Source organism: Pieris rapae, chromosome 14, assembly GCF_905147795.1.
Source record: "Pieris rapae chromosome 14, ilPieRapa1.1, whole genome shotgun sequence".
Lineage (NCBI taxonomy): Eukaryota > Metazoa > Arthropoda > Insecta > Lepidoptera > Pieridae > Pieris > Pieris rapae.
The window spans coordinates 3,810,313-3,836,959 of NC_059522.1; the positions used below are offsets into that span (position 1 = coordinate 3,810,313).

General features: G+C 31.7%; 3 protein-coding genes across 3 annotated transcripts; 1 reads left to right on the top strand and 2 right to left on the bottom strand.

Annotated features, from left to right (window-relative positions):
• Positions 1–463: 463 nt before the first annotated feature.
• On the top strand, positions 464–11,252 carry LOC111004315 (facilitated trehalose transporter Tret1). The gene is made up of 8 exons (XM_022275307.2): positions 464–712; positions 4,724–4,859; positions 5,980–6,208; positions 6,600–6,756; positions 6,965–7,182; positions 8,436–8,607; positions 10,226–10,512; positions 10,903–11,252. The coding sequence occupies exons 1-8, from the start codon at positions 650–652 to the stop codon at positions 11,180–11,182; spliced, it is 1,542 nt and encodes a 513-aa protein (XP_022130999.2). The 5' UTR covers positions 464–649; the 3' UTR covers positions 11,183–11,252.
• A 292-nt stretch (positions 11,253–11,544) lies between these two features.
• On the bottom strand, positions 11,545–16,700 carry LOC111004317 (antichymotrypsin-2). Its single transcript, XM_022275311.2, has 7 exons — positions 16,586–16,700; positions 15,579–15,877; positions 14,670–14,846; positions 13,963–14,176; positions 13,263–13,477; positions 12,395–12,577; positions 11,545–11,981 (listed from the first exon to the last, which is right to left on the bottom strand). Exons 1-7 carry the CDS (start codon positions 16,596–16,598, stop codon positions 11,694–11,696), a joined length of 1,389 nt encoding a protein of 462 aa, XP_022131003.2. The 5' UTR covers positions 16,599–16,700; the 3' UTR covers positions 11,545–11,693.
• Positions 16,701–19,257: 2,557 nt separating this feature from the next.
• On the bottom strand, positions 19,258–25,698 carry LOC111004318. The gene is made up of 5 exons (XM_022275312.2): positions 25,097–25,698; positions 24,502–24,647; positions 22,629–22,859; positions 21,498–21,736; positions 19,258–19,988 (listed from the first exon to the last, which is right to left on the bottom strand). The coding sequence occupies exons 1-5, from the start codon at positions 25,569–25,571 to the stop codon at positions 19,772–19,774; spliced, it is 1,308 nt and encodes a 435-aa protein (XP_022131004.2). The 5' UTR covers positions 25,572–25,698; the 3' UTR covers positions 19,258–19,771.
• Positions 25,699–26,647: the final 949 nt, after the last annotated feature.

Consider the following 26,647-nt stretch of genomic DNA (forward strand, 5'->3'; position numbering starts at 1 on the left):
TAAATATTCTGTGCATGTGTTGGTAATTAAACCCCTAAATGGCTGGACAGCTTTTGATGAAATTCGAGAATGATTTACTTTATTAGATATGTTTTTGGGATGTATAAACGTGTTGAAACTTTAAATTTCTGATATAACATTTACAGTTTCAACACGTTACAAATTATGTAGTGGCCTCATTATAATTTGAGACTATTATATACTAATTATATTTGACGAATGTTTCACTAAGATTTTTTTAATCTGTAAATATTTATAAGATTTATACAAATTGATAAATTATCTAAGAAGAAAAATTCAATCGTAGTCTCACATACTTTAATATCCGTTTAGCAAACAATGACTAATCATGTAAATAATAAATTCATAACTTTTAGAAACAGTACAATTTACACAGATAAACCCATCGAGAAACTTATTTGCTTATCAACAAAGATATTAGCCACAGACATCGCGGTAATTCATATAGTAGCATCATTTAACCACAAACGGTGGAGTAATGCAGGTGACTTTGAGTGATTGACGGCGCGTTGTTGTTCGCGCTTATTTCTATTTGATATTTTAAAAATAAAACTTTCTTATAGTTTAATATAGAGCATTATGTTGTTATAAGAAATCGACTGTGAATAACTATAACCTAAAGTTCAAAATGGTGATAAAACATATACATGAAGCCCCGAGTGTAAACCGACTCAGATCTGTCGGGTCACAGGTGAGATATCTCATACTTATCTATGTTCGTAAGATTTTTCTATCCCTTTTTTTGAACAAATACTTGCCTTTTTCAAACATATACCTTTATTAGATGTTGAAGTTAAAGTGGTGAACGTCTACGTACCTATATTTAAGTCCGTAAGTTATAATTTACTATCTGTTGATATTTTAAAATGGAAATACCATTAAATTCAAACAAATTTTATGAAATATTTTGTATAGTATATAAATATAATAAAAATACATTAAACAGAATAAGAAATGAAAATTTAATAAAATTACATAAAATAGTGGGTATATTCGTAAAATTTATCGAAATTACCTTCACAGATAAAAACCAGTTTAACTTTGTCTTTCTTATATGCTAAAAATAATTACTTTTAATGTATAAGAAATATCAATTAAAGTGTAACTTAAAAACGAATTAACTTCGCATTACTAACTAACCTACAAAGGCTAAATTAAGCTTAACTGTTCTATTTTTTGTTTTGATATTAAAGATAAAACAATTATCATTAACTAAATGAATCCACTAATATTTTAACCAAATAGTCGTTTTTAGGAGCATTAATTTGTGGCATGATAATTTTATTTTTATGACTATTAGTCCAGAAAAATATATTTTATATTAGAACTGCTCTGAGGTTTCACTCGCGTAGATACCGGTCTTCTGGTAGTGGAAAATTAACTATAGATATATTTTTGTTATCAGAAAAGTTTTCTTTTACTTCCTTTTAGACTACTAGATACACACTAAGATTCATAATCTAATCAATATACAGATTTGAATCTACAACGAATATCTAATACATTTTTTTAATTCGCAGCATCATTTATGTAGAATATTCGACATTAGGTAATATAAAAATATTTTACAGCTATTGAAAAATTCTTAATTTCAAGTAGGTAAAGATTTTTTTAGACAGTCCAGGAATTTTTAGCTTATTTATTATAAATTGAAAATGAAAACAAATATTTAAAACGCAAAACTTTCTTCTATAATTTTAGAGAAGAAATTTATTTTTAAAACTTCCATATACATACCATAGAAAATAATTTGATGACCTGGAGCTCCAACTCGGGATATGCCAACATATTATTGCCCAAGGATAAAACATTCTTTTTCTAGATATTAACACGTTCCATGATACTGTTTTTATTCTATCATCATTAGTTTCCACAGCGCACGCGATGACAGATTTTTTATGGATATTTTCTCATGCCTTAGGTATATTGTTTCATTTTAATTAAAGAATCCTATTTTTTTTATTTAATTAGGCCTGTATCACTCAGTGACAACAATTTTGCGTCCCACAGTCATTTCGGGGACACCGGGACTCGTAATTTTAAAAAGGGACATTCCCGTTCAAAACGGCACTTCTGGTCGCAATAGTTGTACATCGCAATCAAAAAAGAATAACGCTTGTCAATTCAACCGTGCAATTCGTGAAATAATTAAAAACAGTTTTTGTAATGATAATAATGATGCCACGTCTTTTGTTTTGTTATAAGTATAAGTACTATTGAGGATAAATAATTCCGCGGTATATTTATAAAAGTAGGTATAGTTGCTGTCAAAATAACTAATGTGATTTAGACACACCGAAATCTAGCGAGTGATACTTTGACGTTGTCTATTTACTACCAATCATATATGAAATAAATAATGAAATAAATGTTTCAGTCAGTCGCGTTATATATGAAACAACTGAATCAAAACCATGTAGTGATTATTGTTGTTTTATTATTAGAAGGTGTTATTTAAAAGATATAAGAAAATAGGACATCCAAATTTTACACACACATACGCAACACAACATAGAACATAAATAAAACAAAATACAAAGGAATAAAATAAGTACAAGCAAACAGTAAAAATCTAAAACTAAACAGATACTTAAACCTTTTTAAGAGCGTAACAAAATTACATAAATTAGAAAATTTGTTGTATTATTAGTATTTAGTGTTCATAAATTATATTTCAGTTAATAGTAAGAATTATTAATTTTTGACTTAGATTTATGTCGAAATTTCAGTAAGATTAAAAATGATTGGTTATCATAAATTTGTCAGTTTAATAATTAGAACATAAGGAAAAAAAACTCAGCTATATTTTATAAGCCATTGTTTTAATATGAAAAAGATTGTTTATCGCAATTGTATTTCTAAAAACCTATAAAAACACAACATAATTTAATATATCACAACCTAATTTAATAATATCAAACAAAAAAGTTTTTTTTATATTGAAATTATTAAAACAAACCTTTTAGTTTTATATTGCAACAATAAACGAATTCTGTCTAAACTAAAAAATACCATAAATTGTAATATATAATATAATATGGTATATACTATCTTCTTTTCGCCTTTATCAAACTGGAATTTCATGTATATTTTAAGCAGGGCATTTACCGTTAACACCGTGACAAAAGCGTGACGGTTTTATTTGTCATATTTATGTGAACTTAGCGAACAGAACAAAAACAAATGAATTATTTTAAAGGTGTCCTTGATGCTATTCTTAATTCGCACTAAATCTTAATAACTCGAATCACCACAAAAAATATAATTTGTGGTAAATATAGTTATATTTTATCACTCTAACCCAGCATGCACTAGATATAGAATAATATTACCGCATTACTTCTGAAATAATTAAATATAAAAAAACTACACATACTATGAAAGATATGTGCACTTGGTTTCTGTGTGTTAGTATGATACTTAAAGTAGAATATTCTACGTACTACTTAATATTTTATTACTTTTGTTACACAAGGAAAGTTTTAAATCAATATAATAGACGGAGAAATATCTGTCATTGTCTTATTGGTACAACTAAATTAAAATCCCTTAGTTTTACGATCTGAAAAAGCACGTTTTTTTTAAGTTTTAGTTACATATTGTATGATACCAAAATATGGGTACGATTGCAAAGAAAGACCAAAAAACTAGCTACTACTAGTGGTAAAAAATGTGGTATTTTATTATGTGTAAGGTAAGCTAGTAGTTAGAGCATAATCGGCAAACGATAGATGCACCGGGCCCAAAGAGGGACTCACTAGGAAGACATTAAACCACTTATCGGATTAACAGAGGTTTAAGCAAAATTAACAACATTATGAACAAGTTCAGGATGTTTCTATTTATTTTGTACGCGGTTCCACTACGTTACAGATTTCACAAGTCATGAATCAAAAAACAAATAAAATTACATTGTTTACAACTATAACATTTTCTTTAGCTAATTTGTAGTCACTTACAATATAATATCGAATATAATTGTTCGTGACCATAAAAATTGTTATTATTTTCCATAGTTTTTTGTAACACATTGTGATCTCTACAAACAACCTTCTTTGTTAATATTGGATGCCTCGGTTACAATACGATAGATACCTCTTCTTACAGTATCAATTAAATTCATTTGAAAGGCGCCCTCATATGTCGCTGTGTTAGTATTAGCAAAAGGTACAAATATTGTCTTCAAATCATATTCGTAGTAAACACATTAGTGCCTGTCCATAATCGTATGATATTTTCAAGTTAGACCAATTTAATTTTATACCGTCTCGCTAATTAACCTCAACCTATTTGCTAATTATTTTATTCATATATCGATTTCTACTAATTTTACAAGGCATATAAAGTAGGTTTATTTTACATTTTTCTCAGTTAAAGAAACTTGAAGTGACGGATATCCGGCTTCGATACCCGAGACCTTTAATGCGAGAATAATTAACTAAGAAGGAAGTAAATAAAGAATAATCTTTACTGGTCTTGAAAAAGTTTAAATTACTGAGAAATAAAATTTGATTCGCACGTTATTGTTATATTTAAATAAAAATATAAGACACAATATTTTAAAATAAAATATAGTTGTTTTAACAATAATCAAAATACGGCACAAATACATGTTTAATATTAGTGTATAATTTTTGTTTTCTTTTTCTAAAACAAACTAGTCAATGCTTCTTATTAATTTAACTTAAACGTGATGTTTTAGATTATAGCATGCATGTCCCCAAATCTCCTGCTATTGGACTTGGGTATGGCTATAAGCTTTGCAACAATTGCACTTCCTGATCTGCTGCATGCCAAGGAAGGTCTTTCACTTGATGACACTCAAGCTTCATGGTTCGGTAAGTAGGTTTTTATTAATCAGAATTATGTAGTTGCAGAACTTTTTGAAGTGAAACTTCTATAAAATCGTTGTGATTTCAATCCGGATACAACGGTAAAAGCGACAGTAAAAAGAGAACGAACCTTATATTCAAAAGATTATCGCTGGAGAAAATGAGATAGGAGGTATTATACAGCCACTTTTTAAAACTTCAAACTTTCGTTGTTTTACTTTTTGCCAAATTAAAGATTTATATTAAACTTATAAATTAAAATGTATCAATTATTAATTAAAAATAAAGATTTAAATTAAAATTAAATTAACGTCAGGATAACTGATTATTTTTAATAAGTATGTAAACTTTTTAGATTAAAACATATAAATATGGAGAGACCTTAATCTTTAAAAAAAGCAATAAGTATTTAAAAATAGAACTGCAGTAAAACAAATGAATATAGCCGGGAAAAGAAAATTTATTAATAGTATCAGAATTGCGTGTTTTTTTTAAATTGATTCTGTAGATTTAGAAGAATTATGTAGATAGTGAAAAATGATTAATTTCTATATGTATGATTAATTATGAAAACTCTATTTTTGAAGATTTAGCGTCTACCACCTGTGAATTACACACATGATTTCTACGTCTGTAGTTCTGGCAAAATAAATGACCTTGATACCAACTAAATAAACCAATACCCACTTGTGAACGAGTTGCAAGCTACATATTGTTTGAACGTTTTAATGTGAAAGAATTGAAATTAAATTAATTATGGTATTACTGGAAAAATTAAATATACTAATTATAAGTCCTGGAAAATACATAGTTTCAATTTTTATTATAGTATTTATTATATAAAATGAAAATACTTTAGTCTAAAAATCCAATCGCAATCTTGTACTCCGCTTTGATTAGTAGCCTTACAATCGATACTATTAATCAGGTATCAATTACAAAATATTCAAAATCAGACAGAAAACGAAATTCCAGGAAAATCGTCCACATTTCGACCGACATTTAATTTTATGGTGTTTTTTGTGAACATAATAACTACAGCATAAACTCGTTAGTGAAACTAGAACATGGCTGTATTTCAAGACAATGCTTACATAACCAACTCCAAAGTTTATATTTTTTTCAGGCAGTATTTCGTTTCTAACACAGCCTCTTGGAGCTTTAGTTTCTGGGCCTTTAGTGGACTATGTGGGGCGAAAAAAAGGAACTTTTCTAGTCAATTTACCACATTTAATAGCATGGACGCTCATGTATTTTGCATGGGACCTACCATCACTATTCATAGCCAATGGATTGCTAGGATTTGGTACCGGCGTTATGGAAGCGCCAATAAATTCATATGTCGGTGAAATAAGGTTGGTTTTCATTTTTATTTTAATAATATAATAGTAATTTACTAGACACGGATTTAAATTAAATTTTCCCAATGTATGTCCCGACATCACCATAAAAATTATTTATGAGGTCATAAGTCACAAGTTCAGAGAATAAACAAAAACGACAAATTAACTTCGAACTTCATAAAATTAAATTGTCGTCAGTGTAAGTGAGTTATTATTATAGTAGTAGTAGTTCTCCATATTTACTTTCAATTAATATACTACGCGTACATATTATTTGAATTACTACCATCATTACGACCCCTTGTAAATAAGCATCGAACTTCGAACCCAAATCGCTAAAGAACCGAGCTACAGACGGCTACTTTTTACAGACTGCTAAATGCTTCATATATTTTTCTTCCAGTGAGCCAACTGTTCGAGGTGCTCTGTGTACTTTGACCCTGCTCTTCACGTCTATCGGTATATTCGTGATGTATTTACTTGGCACCCTGGTGACTTGGCGTTACGCGGCTCTCATCAGTCTTTCAATACCTTTCGCGTCCATGCTCCTAGTACTTTTGGTATGTTTGATAATTGACTTGAGACTTTGATTGAAAGAGTGTGACAGACCTTGAAGTAATTTTCTTATGAAAGCAATATTCAAAAAAAATAATGTTATTGGACTAGATAAGGGTTGGAGACTACATTATCAAACTTTTTTTATATTTATATAACTTATTTTTTTATTACAAGAGTTATTTACGATCAAATACTTTTTTTTATTTTCAGGTTCCAGAAACGCCTGTTTGGCTTCTAGTCAATGGTAGAGAGAAGGAAGCCCTCAAATCTCTCTGCTACCTCCGTGGTTGGACTAAACCAGAAAATGTGAGAGAAGAATTTGATCAGCTCGCTGACTATTCACAGAATCTGAGAAATTGTGTCATATGTACTAATACCAACCAGGACACAAAGACTTGTGACCACGCCTCTATGAATTGGTTTAAAAGGTACGACTAGAAATATTAACTATGTCAGTATGTAATTTATGCAAAAACTATGCGCTTTAAAAAAATACAAATTCATAAAACTCAACTATACCATAATACCGAATTTTACCATTGACATAAGCGTAAAAAAAGCATGAAATAGTACGTTAAGCTGTCAATAATATCGTAGGCTTCATTTCGCAATACTGAGATCGTTTCGAACATCCGTCCCATCTGACAGAAAATTAAGAGATCATATATAATATGTACTCAACACACCCACATACTTGTTCAATATCTCCTTTGGCAATTACCAGTCTCGAATGCTGTGACTTAAGTGACTTAGTTTTAGAAAACTTTTTACGAATTTAATCAAATTTAATCCAGTTACTAATTGTTCACTCATAACTCAGAACAAATTGACATTATAATAATTATTCGTGATTGTAATTGTGCAACTAAGTGGAAATCATCTATAATACATAAACAATGGTATTACACAATAATATCGTAACCATATATACTTTGTATTAAGACATACAAGGCTGTATTTGTCACGCAAGCTTAGTTTTACAAGCGTCGGGATTGTTTAATTAATTTCTATATGACATGATCCCAGGGCGTCTTTAGAAGTTATAATCGTCCTAAGTCATCTCAAGGCTGTTGCATTCCGATACCGAGATGACTTCATTTCAAATAATATGTCTTAGATAAAATTTATAACCCAGAAATATAAGCTAAGAGATTTAAATTATGTGGGAACATTTCTATTAATACCATTCATTAACTGTTTCTTATGTGTTCCAGCGCATAGAACCAACATAAAAGAAAATTAAAAAAATAATTAGTCTATGTTTATTCAGTTGTTTATGGGATTTTAGCGTATGATACGGGCTGATGCCACGCGTCTACTTATAATTTGTAAGAAATAAAAACAAACCAATCCCGCCTAATGGATACACACATCGTGAGGATACCGGCATATCACAAATCAAGAAATACCAACTTGTCTATGAAATAAAAATTATCAAAGAAACGGATGCATGGAGAGCCATGACACATATAGGGTTGTAGCGCCTGTGAATTATCATTTATTATATAGATTAAAAACACTACTGATTTAAAGTGCGTGAAATATCGATTCAGATTTATCAAATGATAATCAACATATAAGTCGGCACCAGATACGGACTACGCCTAATACGGGTTAAGATTAAGAATCTCAACTTGGTGCTCTTTCTAATTTCGTACGCCAAAACTATGTTTCATTACAGGACTCTTCTGAAATTCAGATACGTAATTTTCTGTAAAGAGACACTACGACCCTTACAATTGACTATGCTTTACTTTCTATTCTACGTAATGAGTGGACTTACACCTATCAAACCCAACATGGTGAATATCTGTGGAGCATTTGGAATGCCTCAGAATGGCAAGAAAATTGTGGTGAGTTTCAAAAACTAAGAAGGTGTATAGTAACTAAATACCTGTGCTATGTAAAATAAGAGACCGGGGAACCTAATAAGTTCCATAGACGCGGCGCTATCAGAGTATACCAAGATGTTGTCAATGTTCAAGTACCTATCCATAATGTATTTTCTATTGTTAAAAGATTTACAATTAAAATTTGCGTTTTCGAGTTGATCAAGGGGTTATAAATAATAATTCCCTTATGTATTAATATTATGTAGTGTTTTAAATAAATATAATAAACGTTTATTAAGCTGTTTGTAACATACTGTAGTCACTATCCTCATTATCAGTTGTGTCGGAATGTTTCGCTATCTTTTTCTGTCGTTATCACAAATCTGTCCATTTCTATCGCCCAAACCTAATAACCTATATCAATCCATTTTTGATCACCAGAGATAGACTTCTTATCCAAATATTAATAAAAACCAATCGACGGATTGTAATAGCCGTCTGTCGATACAAACTTCTATCTAAACTATCTTAAGATTTTAACTTACAACAGTTTTACAATAATAATTATAAAGCTATTTGATATGTTTTAAACTTAGCCATTTATATCTTATATCTTTAAACGAGCAATTCTTGTATATATATATATATATATATATATAATTTGAATCTCGGGATCGGCTCCAACGATTTTCATGAAATTTAGTATCTAGGAATAAATGATAGAAAATAAGAAAAAGGTGGTGTCTTAGTCCCAATTTAAACTAAAAAATGAATCTTTCTGACATCTATCGGCGAATAATAATACTAGAGTAGTCCCAATTTAAACTGAAAAAATACTGAATCTGTAATTCGTACTTATATATAATTTCCAAAAACACAATTTATAAAAAAATAAAAATACCGAGCAAAGCTCGGCCATCCAGGTGCTTTTAATATTATTTTTACGGTTTTATATACTTCATTTGGTTTATATTGATTATCAAATATGAATGTAAAGAGCGAAGAGATTGCATTCTATCCGTCGCCAAAAATCGATTGTATTCGTAGGGTTTGGTTATTGGGATGCAGATAGGAGATCGATTGACTGTCACGGTCTGATTGTGGATTAATTATTCGATTTTTGCTAAAACTGTTTCTCTTAATTTCAGTGTTTTTGTTTTTGAACCTTGAGCGACATTCTTTGCTGCAACTTTTCTTTTCATTTGGCTCCTTATTTTATCGATCGCGCGTATCGCAATGATAGGGCGGTAATTATACGAGCTCGTGATTTTGTGCAAAGTAACTCGTAACTGAGTAATCGCCTAAATTGTACTTCTTAAATAACCCCGGGTGATTTTTGATTCCTGTAAATTGGCATAACTGCCGGCCTTTTTTCGAACTAAATTTGACTAGTTCAAATCAATGATTATTTGGCAAACTTTTTCCGTTCACTCATTCTAATATTATTATCTCTAATATTTATTTTATTACTTAAAAAAGCAAAACAATAAAATAAGCATACTATATTTTTTATTATTTTTCTAATTTTAAATTTATAGACTAAAATTTAAACCTTCTATGACAAGTCAAATACCCATTTTCGGAATAACATATTTCTTTATACTTGATATTCGCACTAACACTTCTGTCCATTTTTCAGATGATGGTTGGTGTTATTACCTGCCTTAGTAGTGCATTTGTAATAATTGCTATAAAGACATTAGGAAAACGAAAACTGGCCATATCTGCGCTCTTTATGACATCCATCTGTTGCGTGGGTCTCAGTATTTATGCAAAACTGCACCTTGGAAAAGAAGTCTTCTCATATGACACCACTACATTCCCTAAAGAGACTAGTTATTTACCCCTGGTTTTATTCTATTTGATGACATGGTTCACGGGCTGTGGGATACCTTGGGTCCTGCTTGGAGAAGTCTTTCCGTTTAGGTAAGTCACATTAATAGCGGTAAGTTAGTGGTTAGTGGGTTACTGGGATATCCGTAATGGACTAACTCAGAAGCTATTATACTGTAATGTCATAAATGATAAATAGATATTTTCGTAATAAAAATAGTAAAGATAAATTATCGATGAAACATGCCATATGCTTTATTCTGGAGTTGGACCCCTAAAATAAGACATATAGTGACATTGCCAACCCGGCGCCCATATATTTACTACATATTTTTATGGAAATATTTATATGGTAACAAACTCAAACTTACGGTTTAAACACCGTACCGAGGCGTTACCTATTTAAATATACTGTAGTTTTAAAAATTTTAGGTTAATTGGGAGAATTTTCAAATTTACAAGTGTATAAAATGTTCTTTGCAGGAGTCGAGCTACTGCCCAAGGTATGGCTGCAGCCAGTAACTACCTCTTTACTTTCCTTGGATCAAAAACTCTTATAGATCTCGAATCATATGCGAGACTGTGGGGTGCCTTTGGAACGTACGCAGCCTTTGGCTTTCTCGGTACAATTTACTTGTATTTCTTCCTACCAGAGACCGAAGGAAGATCCTTAGCGGAAATAGAATCCTTTTACAATGGAAAGCTAAGAATTTTCCCCGACGATCCTTTTTTTAACTATTTAAAACGACAAAAGAAGAAGTGATTGTGATATGTATGTATTAGGTATCTAAGAGAATAATTTTTATAATGTAATAAATTTATTTTTGATATAATGTTATCTTACAATTTTGGGGTGTTCGTAAATACCAGTTTTTATTAACACAAGGTTTAAAAACCCGTTATCATGCACGTTGAGAAACATTTGGGGCTGTTGATTATGGAAATATCTTAAGTCTTTCTTTCGTGCCCACCACCACGTACTATAATTGTCTCGCCAGGAATTGAACATGTTACAAGAGATAACAACTGGCATATGGAAGATCACTTGTCACGTCATAATGTCCATTCGTCATAATTAACACTTTAAGCAATAAGTTGGGTATATAAGTAAATCAAAAAATCCCATTAACTTTTATTAAACCTTATATATTTATAAGCAACTGTAACAACTATTACATGATTAAAACACGTTTGTAAATTTAAACTTAACTGAAATTGTACGTAGTAGACGTGCGTAGAATAGTAAAAGACAATAATATTAAATACAATCAAAATCATCTCAAAACGGATGGATCATCAACTCTAGCCATAAACAACGGTATTGTGAACTGTGTATCCCAAAGGATGGCAACGAAAGGCCTATTGGCTTTAAAATGTGGTCGTGGATCTTCAAAAGAAAGCGCAATTGCCGCGAATGCTGATGCTGCAGCTGCTGTTACTCCTTGCTCATCGATGGATAGGTATCCAGAATGTAAAGCATCGGAAATCTGTGGCGGGTAGGTTCGGTATACCCCGATACCGGCTAATTCCGATTCGGAATTGAATATGTTGTTTACACCCATCTGTTAAACAAATATAAAAAAAATATTGCTACGTCTATTTCTATTTCCAAAAAATAAGTATTTCCTTTCCAGGAACTTTCCGGTGAAAAGTTAACTTTTAGTTCATAAATATATCTGGAGGAAAAATTATCAGAGTACTTACACCATTTGTGATACAGACAGCGATCCCGATCCCAACAAGTTTAACTTGCCCGAAATCCTATCAGAACTACGTATATTGAGAAAGCAAAATTTAACTTGCCTACAAAAACTACTTGCAGTACGGGCGCACAAACGCGCGAAAATAAGCCTTGAGTTTTTAATTAATTGGTCTTATTTACTATTATATATTCCGCTAAAGGTAAACTTATGGTCACAGTAATATACATAACCAACCATTAAGTAAACAATATATTTCACTGACAACAACTTACATTTTTCAAAACTGGCCGCAGGTTTGTATCAGATTTCATTGTAAATTTCGGAATCTCAATATTAATTTCCACAGGTTGTAGTTCATGGTAATTAATGATATCTTCGTCTGTGACTTTAGACAATAATTCTTCAGTAGTGACGCCTTCATTGGGCATTATGAGAACTAAAGAATATTGATACCTCTGGAAAAAACATTTAACTTTACTTCAATATAAACATTGTACTACATATTGTAACTATAATATAGATTATCAAAACATGCTACAGTCTCTTGGATGCCTTGCGAAAATATCTCGTTTTATCTCGAAGTAACTCAATCCGGCAATTAATGATTTTATAACAAAGTACGATGTCTTGAGACTAGTGAAAGCGTTTTTATGAAAACATCATCCTTTCAATTATATCAAAATTCATAACCATTTTTATACTATACTGAATATAAACGACTGAAATATCCTCCAACTTTGATTTAACTTATGTATGGAGTAGGAAATATTGGACCAAGGGTTCCAAGTGCACAGGCGCATAATAAAGACATAGCAAGGACATGCTACCAACGTTAAAGGTACATTGCCACAGGGAAACAACTTTTAAATTTTCTTTTTATTAATTCTTAATTATTTTTATTAAGTTAAGAAAATTGTTATACTTTTAATATATAATTTTTAATGCAAATATATGAAAGCGTTGAAGGGGCATGAAACGATCATAATTTTGTCGTTGCTTATTTTGACATTTATAAAAAATCTTAAATTTTTCTTCTTCTTCTTTTCAATTTTAAGAATTTACCTAACCTTATTAATTAGATTACTAAGGTCATTAAAACATCCAGATGGATTAGTTACGTACGTAAAAGTGACAACTTACTTCAAAAGGTAAGATAACTACAAGAGAGTTAGTTCTTTCATCGGCGCCAAATTTAAAAGACTGCTGCATCCGCATAAATGGTACTGTCACAGTTTGACGATTTTTCAAATAAAATTTTCGGGGCTGCGTGGCTTCTGGCTTAAATTTTGTCTCCCAAAGCCCCTTGAAGTAAACTACGTTTACGAGTACAAGTTGAGTAGTTGGATTGAACATTTCTGTAAATAATTTTCACAATTTATCGACAACAATATCTAAAGTGTAATACATATTTTTTTGTAGAAATCAAAAATAAATTATAAATATGCAGTATATATTGACGATATTTTGACTTATTATTTTTTATTTATAACGAAATAAGAGCATCACATAAATTATTATTGATACCTAGTTTTTAATTGTTAAGAATACAAAGCCTGATTTGTGGTGGCACAGATACTGCGTGACGGAAAACCTTAAAATATTTTTCTTAAGAAATACCTAGGTACATATAAATCCTATAATGGGGTTCTTTTTAAGCGGAATTTCGAATCATTGACATTTATAGATAGGCTATAAAATATTGTAAAGGGAATGTTTTAAGTGCCAGAGGTTTTGTTTTAAAACCTTTGTTAATATAGACAAACCACTCGTACGGATACAGACACCAAATAGATGAGTAAATCTAAGAAATTGACTTAAAATTCTACGCCATCTGTCCTACCTGGTGAGAGCATATCAGTGATCTTTTGGTTGGTATTATCCGCAATCCATTTGTTTATCCTCTTCGCAGCATCATCGGCTCTAGCGAAGTTCATCGGAGTGACTTCACTGCCAAAGTTACGAATTGCTGTGCTTTTAAAGGCGGGATCCATGTCAAAGGAATCGGATACAACAACATTATTCGCTACGTTGAGTACGTTTCGAGAATTCCGTTTCTGTAAATAATTAGAACAGTGATTCTCAACCTATGTTCCGCGGCACTTTTGTGTGCCACCAGATTTCAAAAGTGTGCCGCCAAATTGTGCGAACATATAATTATGTTAATTTTAAAAAATATTTTAATTATTAGCTTGTTATTCATCCCGTAATAAACTTTTAATTATTATTATTATTATTGCAGCAAATATTAGTTTATTCTGTACATTTAAAACTTTTGTCAAACTATTTATGAAGTGTAAATAGTTTTTATCTTTGTGTGCCGCCAAATTTTAAATCGTCCAATATGTGCCGTAACAAAAAAAAGGTTGAGAATCACTGAATTAGAATATAAACTTGGTAAATAAAAAAAGGTTATCAGACAAAATAAAACGACAATGGGTAATTATGATAGAACTGCGTTTACAAAACACCAACAGAGTCAACCATAGCATACATATTAAGAAAATTATTAATTTGACGCTTCGAGTCTGCTACTAAAATTTTCATTACCCTCATATCAATGGTTAGGCGTCGATATATAGGTGCTGTGATCTCTGGGGCCATGCCTAATGCATTGGTGATCTGGTCTTGCGCTGCGCCATGGGTTCCTTGCTGAAGCAGAGCCAGAAGCGTCGCTATGGATGTTGGAGACATCATTATGTTTCCAGATTGTAATTGTACTGCACTCTGGAATGTCAAAAAAATTATTAGACAACACAAAAACACGTAAATCATTTAATCTGTGGATCGTTCTTTAATACACAGTAAAAACAAAACACAAGGCAGTTATTGTAATTTGCGGTCCGCTAAATGGGGCATGATTGCCTAATTGACCATTTATTCTTTGACTCAAGATGGGACATTGGTTTAATTTAGGTCAAATGCTATCTTATAACACTTTATTAAGTTATTTACTTAGAAAAGTTACGAATTCTAAAATATAGGTACCCAAAATGTTTACTTAGTTGATCAGAAGAACAAATTTTTTTAATATAGTTCGTGCCGATTTCAAGTAAGAATAGAACTCTTGGCACGTTTTTTTTATAATCTGCTGCTTAAATTTTCGCGCGGTTTCTGCAAACGGTACAATTTTGCGTCCCACAGTTCATTTCGGAGACAGCGGGACTCGTAATTGGAAAAAGGGACAGTCCCGTTCAAAACGGAACATCGGTGACGTTAGGCAGTCATTTCTAATTCTTTCATTCTATTCTCAGTCATTCCTGATTGTCCTGGAACGATCTTTTTTGAGCAAATAGGTTTTGCATTCACATTTTCCATGAATATTTTTATTGAAGAGATTTTCGATTATACATAGATTACACTATGTCTTCAATATAATACTGCATTATACATATACGGATTGCAGAACCTGTGATATCGCTGTTTATTATTTAATTTTTATTATGAAATAATTCTTACCCTCAACAAATTGACACCTAAATTTGTCACTCCGTGGCTGACATTGCTAAGTAGTTCTTTCTGCGGCTCAACATTTTGAAGAACATTTGGTTTCGAAAATCGCGACTGCAGCCCCGAGAAATTATCCCGACTTTGCAAATCATTGTAGTTATATCTCTGAACTGGTTCAGTAGGGTAGTAAATACCGTTATCATTCCTACGGTTATTTGGGACGGAATAAAAATACTGTTCATTCTGTTCATTGTTCGACCAGTCGTTGGCTGTTTGACTTGCGACAAACACAAACGACGCTTGTAAAACTGAAAAAAAAATGTTGATAATACTGACCCGCTATAATTGTATGAATTTTCAACAAACATTAGCTTAGATTTGAATTTGGAAAATATCAGTATAAAGGAATGCCTGTTAAGACATAAATGGTATCCGTAATTAAATAATTGTTATGACGTATTCCATCTGATTGATATTTTTTTGTACATAAAGCTAGAGCACTGGATTCTCAGACAGTGATGCCAACTCCTACAGAATGGAACTACTTTATATACTCATAAATATCGATTAAAAGCCCCTAAAGAATAAAAGTACAAATATGCGTAAAAATACATTCAAGTAGTATAAAATAGGTGTTTGTTGATATTTCGGTTATTTACTCATGGAATTTTGGTATATTCGGTTATATTTATATATTTGTTCAGCCAATTCATTTTTCGTTTTTTATAGCGACAAAAAAGGTTAACATTGTTTATTGCCAGAAACACGGAAGTCAAACAAAAATTACAAATGTCGGAATTATCGAAACACTACTTCAAAGAACTATAAATCATAGATAATGTTTAAAGAACCATACAATTCATATCGGATACCACTAATAGGATTTTGTCTCTATCTATTTAATTAATTACTCGGAAAAATAATTTATCCGTGTTGTTCACGTGTTTTAAGTGCGTCTTAAAAGATAATGGAGAATTTATAGACATATGTTAATATGAAATATAACTACAACTTACTGATTAAGAACATTTTCCTATTACTACAAAACGATTATTAAATATTAATAATTAAATTAATACACATTCTCTTGACTAGAATTTATCGTATAAATCCACACACAACAACACCAAGCAAGAGATTGACCGTAAACAAGTTATTATATTTATCATATGTTTTAATTCATTGAATTATAAACCTTAAAACAATGTCCATAAAGGTCTATTGAAAAATAGTTGTCATAAAACGTTTTAAATTTAGTGGAAACCATCTTCCTTGTGGTTTTCCCTATTGTAACTGGTTTACTTGAAGTTATTTTAATGCAACGCGTCTTATTTTTATAGTTTGAAAATTAAAAACTTATTCTCTGGAAACTACGGATCGGTTAAGCGACCATATTTCTTAATCGCGTTAATAATTAATATCAAGCATATTATGTATTAGTGTTAATTTGACATATGTAGGAAAATATCAGGCATCAATTAAAATATAGTAGAATTTCTGTTTGTATTATTTGATTATGAACAAATTAATTATTATTAGGCATATATATTTAATATTATATATATACTGCTCAAAACAATTACGGGAACAAAACTTTAAAGTAGAACTAAACTTTTTACTTAAGGTTTTAATTATTACTGGCCACTAGATAATGTTAAGGCATTGTCGAAGAAAATAAAAAACAAAAGAGCATCGGCGTTTTGGTTAGTAGTCCTATAATAAAGTGGCAGTGTGTCTAGAAACACCTAAAAACAAAGTGACGTCTTTGAATTTTCATTACTTTCTAATCACAGAAAACCCATTTTAAGTATTTTTTTTCAATCTTTTAAGTATTAATAGAAATTGAAGTGAGCCTTTTGAGTATTGTTATTCATTGAAGCGAGTGAGTTTAGGTCATAATGCCAGATCTTACTGAATTGCATGTCTCCCGAGCTATCGCTTTGCTTGAAGAGGGTCGAACTATGTGTTATATAGGAAATGATCTAGGAGTAGCCCCTTCTATTATCTACAGACTGGAAGCGATACCGTGAGACTGGAGAATACTCACGAAGGCGGGGTCAAGGTCGAAAGAGAAAAACTACACGTTTGCAAGATCGCTACATCGTCAACTGTGCTTTACGTTACGCACCACAACTGCAAGAGATCTACAAAATACACTAAGGACGGCTACTGGTGTAGAAATTTCCAACCAGACGGTAAGAAATAGGTTGTTGGAAGCCAATTTGAGATCACGCCGACCAGTTAGGGCTGTGCATCTAACAATTCAACATAGACAAGCTCGCCGACAGTTCGCGCAAAATCATGCTAATTGGCAACTTCTACATTGGAGGCCAGTGCTTTTTACTGACGAATCACGATTCCGTCTAACACGTTGCGATGGTCGTCTCCGTGTTTACAGACGCCCAAGCGAGCGATACAGTGCAGCAGCAGTCCAGGAGTATGACAAATTTGGATGTGGCTCTGTGATGGTTTGAGGCGGAGTTAGTTTGGACGAGCGCACAGATCTCGTCGTTATTCCCGGGCGCTTGTGTGCTCACACTTACATTGAAAATGTGCTCGAAGATTATGTTTGGCACACAACATATGGTATGGGCCCAGATTTTCTTTTAATGCAAGATAATGCCAGGCCGCATACAGCAGCCGTCTGATTACTTACGACAGCAGGAAATCCGTGTAATGGAGTGGCCTTCCATGAGCCCTGACCTAAATCCAATTGAACACATTTGTGACTTGCTTGACAGGCGCATCCGGAAGCGTCCGATTGCACCTCGAGTATCTCCGTTTATCTTCGTTTATTTTCGTTTATTTTCGTGTATTTTCGTGTATTTTCGTGTGTTTTCGTTTACCTTTGTTAATTTTCGTTTAATTTCGTGTATTTTCGTTTACCTTCGTTTATTTTCGTGTATTTTCGTTTATCTTCATTTATTTTGGTTTATCTTCGTTTATTTTCGTTTATTTTCGTTTATTTTCGTTTATCTTCGTTTATCTTCGTTTATTTTCGTTTATTTTCGTTTATTTTCGTGTATTTCCGTGTATTTTCGGTATTTTCGTTTACCTCCGTTAATTATCGTTATCGTTACACGAAAATGAACGAGAATAAACGAAGATAAACGAGAATAAACGAAGATAAACGAAAATACACGAAAATAAACGAAAGTAAACGACAATACACGAAAATAAACGAAGATAAACGAAGATACTCGAAAATAAACGAAGATAAACGAAAATACACGACTATAAACGAAGATACTCCAAAAAAACATGGTACACTATGGTTAAATCGTTAAATTTGAAAATGTTACAAACTACGAAATGGGAAAATAATCCATCGGTATTGAATTTTTTTATTAATTGTAGTAATTAACAAATTAACAAGGTAAAAAATAGCGTTCAAGTTAATTTAAATCTAATTTTAGTTTAAGCAATAGAAAGGAGAAAAATCTTGTTCCGCTAATTGTTTTGAGCAGTATATTTTGCGCGCCATCTAGTGATGGTTTTATTAAACATCACGTCATTATTTAAAACGTCTGTTTACAAACAATTAACAAAACACATATACAAAAGAAACAGGGCCTGATTAACATTCAGGCTAATTAGCAGCCTAGGGCGCGACGAACTAACTATAATTTAGTGACAAAGTACAACTTCACAATTGACTTTTCCTATGTAATAAAACGTGTCATATGTATAAAACTTTTAATTTCACATTCACTTAATAATAAAATAACTTAATTAAATTTACAATTAATTATTAGAACATATTATTAATTCCTCATTTCCTAATTTATCACTTTAATGTTGAAATGGTTGAGGTTGACACGGCAATGTTACTGCTTCATTGAAATGGCTCATCCAAAAGAGATTTTAAATCTTTAAACAAATTACATTTTTACTACTTAAACACAGGAAATAAATTATCACGTTTCATAATATTTTATATATATTTAATAATATTTTAAAATAAACACCGTACACTTAATAGTCTGTCTGTAGCTTTTAATAATTTGACCAGCTTATAACTAACAAATAATATGTTCAATAGTTCTACCATGAGTTTGACAAAGTCCTGAACGTTCTGATTTCAAAATTTACCAATCAAAGATTTTTCACAAAAATATTTTCCGCAGACCTTTTATTTTCTGAACGTTATGGTAACAACCCAACTAAAATAATTAATAATTTATACATTTAGAACTATAATATTAAGACATTAAAAATGCCCTGACAATGCCCTCACCCCCTGTATTATACAAATAGTTCAATTCTTTCTTCAATTTTTCCAAAATACTTAAATTGTTCTTAAATAATTTTTTCGGTGCCGTAAACTGAAAATCATCAGTAAATAACATTTTCAGGGTTTCGATTTGTGCAATACAGACTTCTATTATATTGTCGCCTTTCATTATAGCAGCTTGATACCTATAATAAAAACAAAAAACTGGTGAGACATCATAGTGTAGTGATGATTATTACTAATTATTAATTATGTATTTATTCACACTTCGTTGCAAAGAAACACAAATTACACAATACATAAAAATTATAAGGGATGCAACGGGCGGCCTTATCGCTAACAAGCGATCTCTTCCAGGCAACCCTAAAGAAAAGAAAAAAGAAATAAAAATGATGAGTGCAAGAAGTGCATAACCAGAAGATATAAAAACAAAATATTTGTCTATATATCCTTAATCTAGAGAAAAACTAAAAAAAGAAAATTAATAACTAGGTAACTAAAAACTAAAAAGCTAATCTTAAGGATTCATGAATAGCGATGTAATACAAAAGAAGAAATACAAGAATTATATTGATCAGGATATGATAAGGTTAGGAAATGTTTATATAGAAGAGTTTTAAAAGACGAAGTTTTAAAAGATGGAGTCGATATCTTTAGTGTCTTGAAACTTCGAGTCATTAGTATTATTAAGTTATATGTAAAGTTATTTAACAGCAAATAATTAACTGTTTCATTGGATTGTATGCATCAAATTGTATATCTTCAAGTATAATGTTTGAATACGTTTTAAATATTTTAAGCGAACCACATTACATTGTGCTAATAGGAAATCGGTATTGTTTAAACAAAGTAATATAAACGAGTACGTATATATATGCCCCCAAACTATAATTCGTCAATACATAAGTGACACTTAAGAACCCCTTAATTCGTGTTATTGAACCGTCCTTTGTATACAATTCAAACCTTCAATTAGTGTTTGTTTTTGTGTTACATGCATGTATCAGTGTCTACTTTGTTGGTGCAACAAATAAATAAATATACAATAAATGTCTCATCGTTTGCTTTGAGCTATATGATTCTTTATTAATGTGTAATTAGGTTTACTTTATTTATTATGTTACACATTAATGTTGCCACATATATTAGTCTTTTTTTTTAATTTCTTTGTAAAATAGAACAACGTTAGCGAAAACGTATTTGTCATGGATTAAATGGTGTTAAAAAGATATTGACTGACACCAATATGAAGGTAGCAATGCTTATGGCAAAATAGCTTTACGACAGGAGAAAGACATTCCCTCTTTTCATTCGTCACGCTTCGTCACGTGACAATTTTCATACAAATTCGTTTTGGCGTTGATGGGCCCTACCTGTATCACCTTACCTATTATAGGATGTACGAGATTTATAAAAAACGTCAGTGTACTTATGTACACGCATTGTAAGTAATACTTCTTTAGCGTAAAAATCTTTTCAAAAATTGTATCTTTCTCCTTATTCTACGTTTGTAGAAAAAACTACACTAACAATAGAAAATACTAAAATGTTGACTATAGCTAACTTCAGGGAGTCGGTTTCTTGTGACGGTAAAAACGCGCGCCGCGTAAAAATTTACTCTAATCATCACCCTAACCCGCTAAAAGAAGTATTACTTTAAAAAATATGAAATCATATATAAAAGCATAACGTACACAAAAGATCCTCGAAGTTTCTCGGACAAATTTTGTTTTTTTAGTAGTAATAATGCAGTTCTGATGGCCGCTGCAGCGATAACTGAAGGGTACTCAAGGCACATTTCCAAATTCAGAGTCATTGCGCAAAGACATATGAATGAGGCAGACAACAAAATCTCCTCTGGGTGCTGATTGTCACACCACCAAGCCAAATACGATATAAATTCTTGAGGAACAACAGGCTGACATGGAATTTTCTAGAACAAAACATGTTAACATCTTATATACAGTCTGGCAGAAAGAAGGGGTAGGGGTTCGAGGGTTGGAGAACTAATTACAGTGAAGCTCACTCAGAGCTTAACCAAAAAGTCTTTGGCTCCAGCTTCACATCATCACTATTGGAGCCTACCTTGTGTATATAGATTCAATAAGTATATAATATGTATCATAACATAAAAATCTGAACATTTCTTAGTTGATTTTAACATATTTTGATATACGCTATAGGCTATAGGCGTCTACTAGGATAGACCTGGCTCGGCAACTTGGTATACAAACAAACAAACAAAAATATCTTTATTCATCTTGGTAAACAAGTACACTTATGAAGGTAAAAAAATTTTAATTGTAAATTTACATTTACTATCAGTTCGCAAGTCAAGGGCGTAGAGCGGGCAAGCCACTTTCCGGCACTCTTTTCGATCGCCAAATTTTCAATATAAATAGTTTGAACTGGAGCAAATCAGTCCCAAGCTTTCGGATTTTAGTATTCATCACATTTATAAAAAGCTTTATTAATTAATTTACGTTTAACGAGGGCTTTGAATTTATTTAGGGCCTGTTTCACAATGTATGGATAAAGTGCCAAATAGCTATGCAACACATAAATTATTCGAAAGATCAAAGTTCCGAATAAGATACTTGGCATTTCATGACAAATAGCGCTATCTGACAGTCGTGAAACGCAAAAATACTGTTTATCCTACAAATAAGTAACAAATAGCATATTTGGAACTTATCCGCACATTGTGAAACAGTTAGTGATAATTCTCTAATTTCGCTTGGGAGTTTGTTGTAAAACCGAATACAATTTCCATATAAGGAGTGGTATACTAAATCTATCGTCGATTATCATATCGACATTCTTACCAGCAGGCGCAGAATCCGTTTTTCAACGATACATAGATGTTCGGCATCAAAAACGCTACCAGACTTCTCGACAAGTGCACGTGCTGTGCAGACTTTACCATGTACCTTTCTTGATATCCAGAAACATGCAGTTATTGCGACAGGCAGGTCAGTGTCTTTTAGCTTGCGTATTGTCAACACTGTATCGAAGTACCACGCCGCTGTTTGGATGACGGCTGGGTCACCTGTACTCTAAAGAGAATATTCATAGTTGGTCAGAACGAACAGAATTATAATTTAGCGATATATATCTGAAAACATTGCCAAAGCTTGGCTAAATTACTAAATTAGTTTCACTAACACATTAAATTAAAGTGATTCATAATGTTCACTTTTAAAACTGATAAACACACAAGGAATAGTGTTGGTCTAGTGGATAAACATGTGCGTCTTAACCGTGAGGTCGTATGATTAAATCAAAACTGTACACCAAAAGGCTTTTCTTTACATGGGCTCAATTAACTTTGAATCGTACGGTTAACGAAAACACCGTGATAACAAGGGCATAGACCTATAAATTCAGCGGCGTGTATAACATAAGGATGATCACCTACTTGGCTTTAAGAAAACAATGTAGGGATAAAGAAACAGAAATATGAGTACTGAAGTTTATAACGTCACCGATTTCCTTTTCACTGTGAAATTAATGTATTACTATAAAAAATACATTAAGGGTCTATTTCACAATGTATAGATAAAGTACCAAATAGCTAACACATAAATTATTTGGATGATAAAAGTTCCGAATAAGAAACTTCGCGTTTCATGACGAATAGCGCGATCTGAAAACAGTCGTGAAAAGAAAAAAAACAAGTTTATCCTCCCAATAAGTAATAAACAACTTATTTTAAACTTATCCGGACATTTTGAAACAGACCCTTAATGTTATTTTAAGGCTTAATTTGTTAGTTTCCAATTTACAGGCAAAATCTGCTCACCATAAACAAGAGGTTTATCTCTAAAACAAGGGACAAAGCAAAAATGAGTAAATAGCAGAAAGAGTTCATTAGATGTTTGAATTATAAGTCAATAAAAGGTCAGGGAAGACGGACTAATTTATTAATATTACTTAAAGATAGGTTGCAGGTAAGCGATAAATGCCACAATAATATTTATTTTAAAAGTATTGTTCTTTATATAGATTTAAAGACTTTATTTTCACAAAAAAGACAAAAATGCACATGAGAAACAATACTCCAGGTAAACATAACATTGTAGTCGTTCAATCTTAATATATATATTTCTTGTGTGCGTGTGTATGTGACTGAACTCCTCCTAAACGACTGGACCAATTTTGATGAAATTTTTTGTGTGTGTTCGTGGAGATTCGAGAATGGTTTAGATTCACAATTTTGTCCGCTGGACAATGTTTTTTTTAATTAATTAGTAGTTGTTGATTTTGGAATGTTTAACATTGGATCCGACAGACGGCGCTACCATCGCACTGTCAAATTTTAAATAATATTCGAATTTTAATTTTAGTCTGTCCCGACAGTTAGCGCTGCGATCAAATTAAAAAAAAGTTTGTTATCATTGTGTTATTGTAGACCATGTGCTGGATCGTTAGAAATTGTCATAACATTTGAATAATAATTTTCATCAAAATGGTCCAGAATGTTAGCTTATTAAAAAAAGTTTGAAATCTTCAAATTAAAGACCTATAGACAGGACAACGTCTGTCGGATCCGCTAGTATTTACATATAATCACAAATCGTACATGCAACAAACCTCAGTAAAATTGAATGAAATCAAAAGTAATTTTGTTTGTTTTTTATATTTATTTCTAGTTGTGAAAGTTCAAGATTCGAATGCTATTTCTAATAAAAGACTTACGTTTATATCTACCAGCCAATTCAATGCGAACGCCCGGTGTTTTAACACACTTAAATAAGTCGGATACGGTGTCTTTTCCTCTTTTTCAAATAAATATGTGAATATATCCATTCCATAAACACGATTACACGTCGCATCACAGGAAACTATAAAAAAAAAGAAACAAAACATTCACAAAGCCGATTTTTTGATAATAAAAATTAAATTGAAATCAGGTACCTACCATAAATATTTTATTGGCAATAAAATAATTACTACTTGATATAAAACCAACTGAATTTACTACTCAATAGCAACGGCACAATCTTTTTCCATACAACAGATGGTAAACGGGCAAGAGGTTCATCTGATTTAAGTGAGTCCGCCCATGGATAGAGGGCTCATGAGTGCGTTGACGGCGTTCCAAATAGTTCCAGCTGGTGCCACTGGTGACATGCGGTAAAAACTGCTTTAAAAAAACGGTCAGTTGTGGAACGATGGACGTCGAGCTGTCCGATTATGAAACTCAGCTGTGGGTATTCGAACAACCTATCTGAACACTTTTCGTGGTAAACAAAACCATCCCATGATTAGTAACGAAAAAAATATAACTTACATTTATGAGGTTTTACATTTGAGTTATCTAATAGGCGCTTTGGGATAGTAACTTCTTCGGTAAACGATAGAGACTTGGCGATAGATACCACACCTTGCAGTTCTCGACTATGTGGTCTCTTCAAACTTTTCTTTATATTCTTAAGTCTCTTCTTGTGCAACGTTGATGGAGTTAACGCCTTTTTATTTGTGACATTTTCTTTATTATCGTTTTCGTTAAAAACACTGAAGCCACAACTAACATCTTCATTGGGCCTCACTGTTACAAATCTCGTATCAGCTATAGAAAAACTGTTTGATTTTCGTAACCCTTTCCTCTTTTCATTTATTGAGTTTTGTATATTTGTTGGGACGTTTGAGTCTAAATCCAATAATGTTTTCAATGGCTGCCGTGATTCATTTTTTAAACTTTTTATCGGCACAGGTATTTTTGAACTAAACTTTTTCGTGCCTTTCTTCTGATCGGTGAATTCCATTTTCTTAATTAATATTACTAAAACGGGGTCTTTGTTTAACAGTTATAATGCAGTATTACAATGCAACAGTTATATGCGTCCAGCGCGTAATCACGTCACAAATTAACTAACACTGCTAAGAATACTTTGTGTTGAAAAATATTTCAGCCAACCCTCATATAAGTATATTTTGGTATTAACATACCTCCAAGTGCCATTCCATATGAGCCATATTTCATATTCACATTAAAATTAAAAACTACTATAATATTGATATTTAAGTAAATTAACGGGGTTTTGCGTATTTTTAAACAACTTTAACTTTACTGTACGTCGCGTATATTTTTTATACCACTTCACGTCACTTAATACATCCTTATTTCCTGTGTGTTTTAATTTAGTAGCAATATAGAATGGAGGAAGGAGGAAGGCTTACAGAATTGTAAATTCACACCGACTATTTGATATTAAGACGAATATTTTTTTAGTAAAGTTTGTAGTATATATCACTAGGTAGTTCTATATTTACCAATACTTGTGTTAATTAACACAATAATTATACTTATATAAATAAAACTCATATAAATATATAGTGTTAAATAACACAAAAAATATTAATACAATAATTGCAAAAAATAATCAGTAACACTACATCCTCTTTATGTCTGGGCCTCCGATTACTGAATCTGCTTCATCATCATATAAAACTAATAGGTAAGTAGGTAATCAGCCTCCTGTGCTTGAGACACGCCGTCGACGTTTTGGGTCTAAGACATATCGGTTTATTCTCGATGTTTCCCTTCACCGTACAAGCAATGTTAAATGCGCACATAGAAAAAAATCAATTGGTGCAGAGCCGGGGATCGAACCAACGAACAAACAGCTTATAGAATTTTAACCAAGAATTATTTTAGGAATACATTCAAATTCATAATTATTGACTTACTTTATTACTGTAAACAGTACCTGCTTAATAAGTAAGTTCGAAGTAAATTGTGTTTGATCAAAAGAAAAATATTGAGAGTTAGCGCAAAATAAGTCAAATCGGATACAATTTTAACTAGCGACTAACCTAACTTTGAAAAAATTTAATCTGT

What these genes read in the sequence shown, in the direction of transcription:
- LOC111004315 (XM_022275307.2), top strand. Translation starts at nt 650, where the DNA reads ATGGTGATAAAACATATACATGAAGCCCCGAGTGTAAACCGACTCAGA. An exon ending in TCAGATCTGTCGGGTCACAG is followed by an intron (nt 713 to 4,723) that starts GTGAGATATCTC and finishes GTGATGTTTTAG; the next exon opens with ATTATAGCATGCATGTCCCC. An exon ending in TCTATGAATTGGTTTAAAAG is followed by an intron (nt 7,183 to 8,435) that starts GTACGACTAGAA and finishes GTTTCATTACAG; the next exon opens with GACTCTTCTGAAATTCAGAT.
- LOC111004317 (XM_022275311.2), bottom strand. An exon ending in GCCTAACCATTGATATGAGG is followed by an intron (nt 14,177 to 14,669) that starts GTAATGAAAATT and finishes AATTATTTACAG; the next exon opens with AAACGGAATTCTCGAAACGT. An exon ending in CACTGATATGCTCTCACCAG is followed by an intron (nt 13,478 to 13,962) that starts GTAGGACAGATG and finishes AATTATTTACAG; the next exon opens with AAATGTTCAATCCAACTACT.
- LOC111004318 (XM_022275312.2), bottom strand. Translation starts at nt 25,571, where the DNA reads ATGGAATTCACCGATCAGAAGAAAGGCACGAAAAAGTTTAGTTCAAAA. An exon ending in AACGGATTCTGCGCCTGCTG is followed by an intron (nt 21,737 to 22,628) that starts GTAAGAATGTCG and finishes GTTTTGTTCTAG; the next exon opens with AAAATTCCATGTCAGCCTGT. An exon ending in AAACTTCGAGGATCTTTTGT is followed by an intron (nt 19,989 to 21,497) that starts GTACGTTATGCT and finishes TTTTTATTATAG; the next exon opens with GTATCAAGCTGCTATAATGA.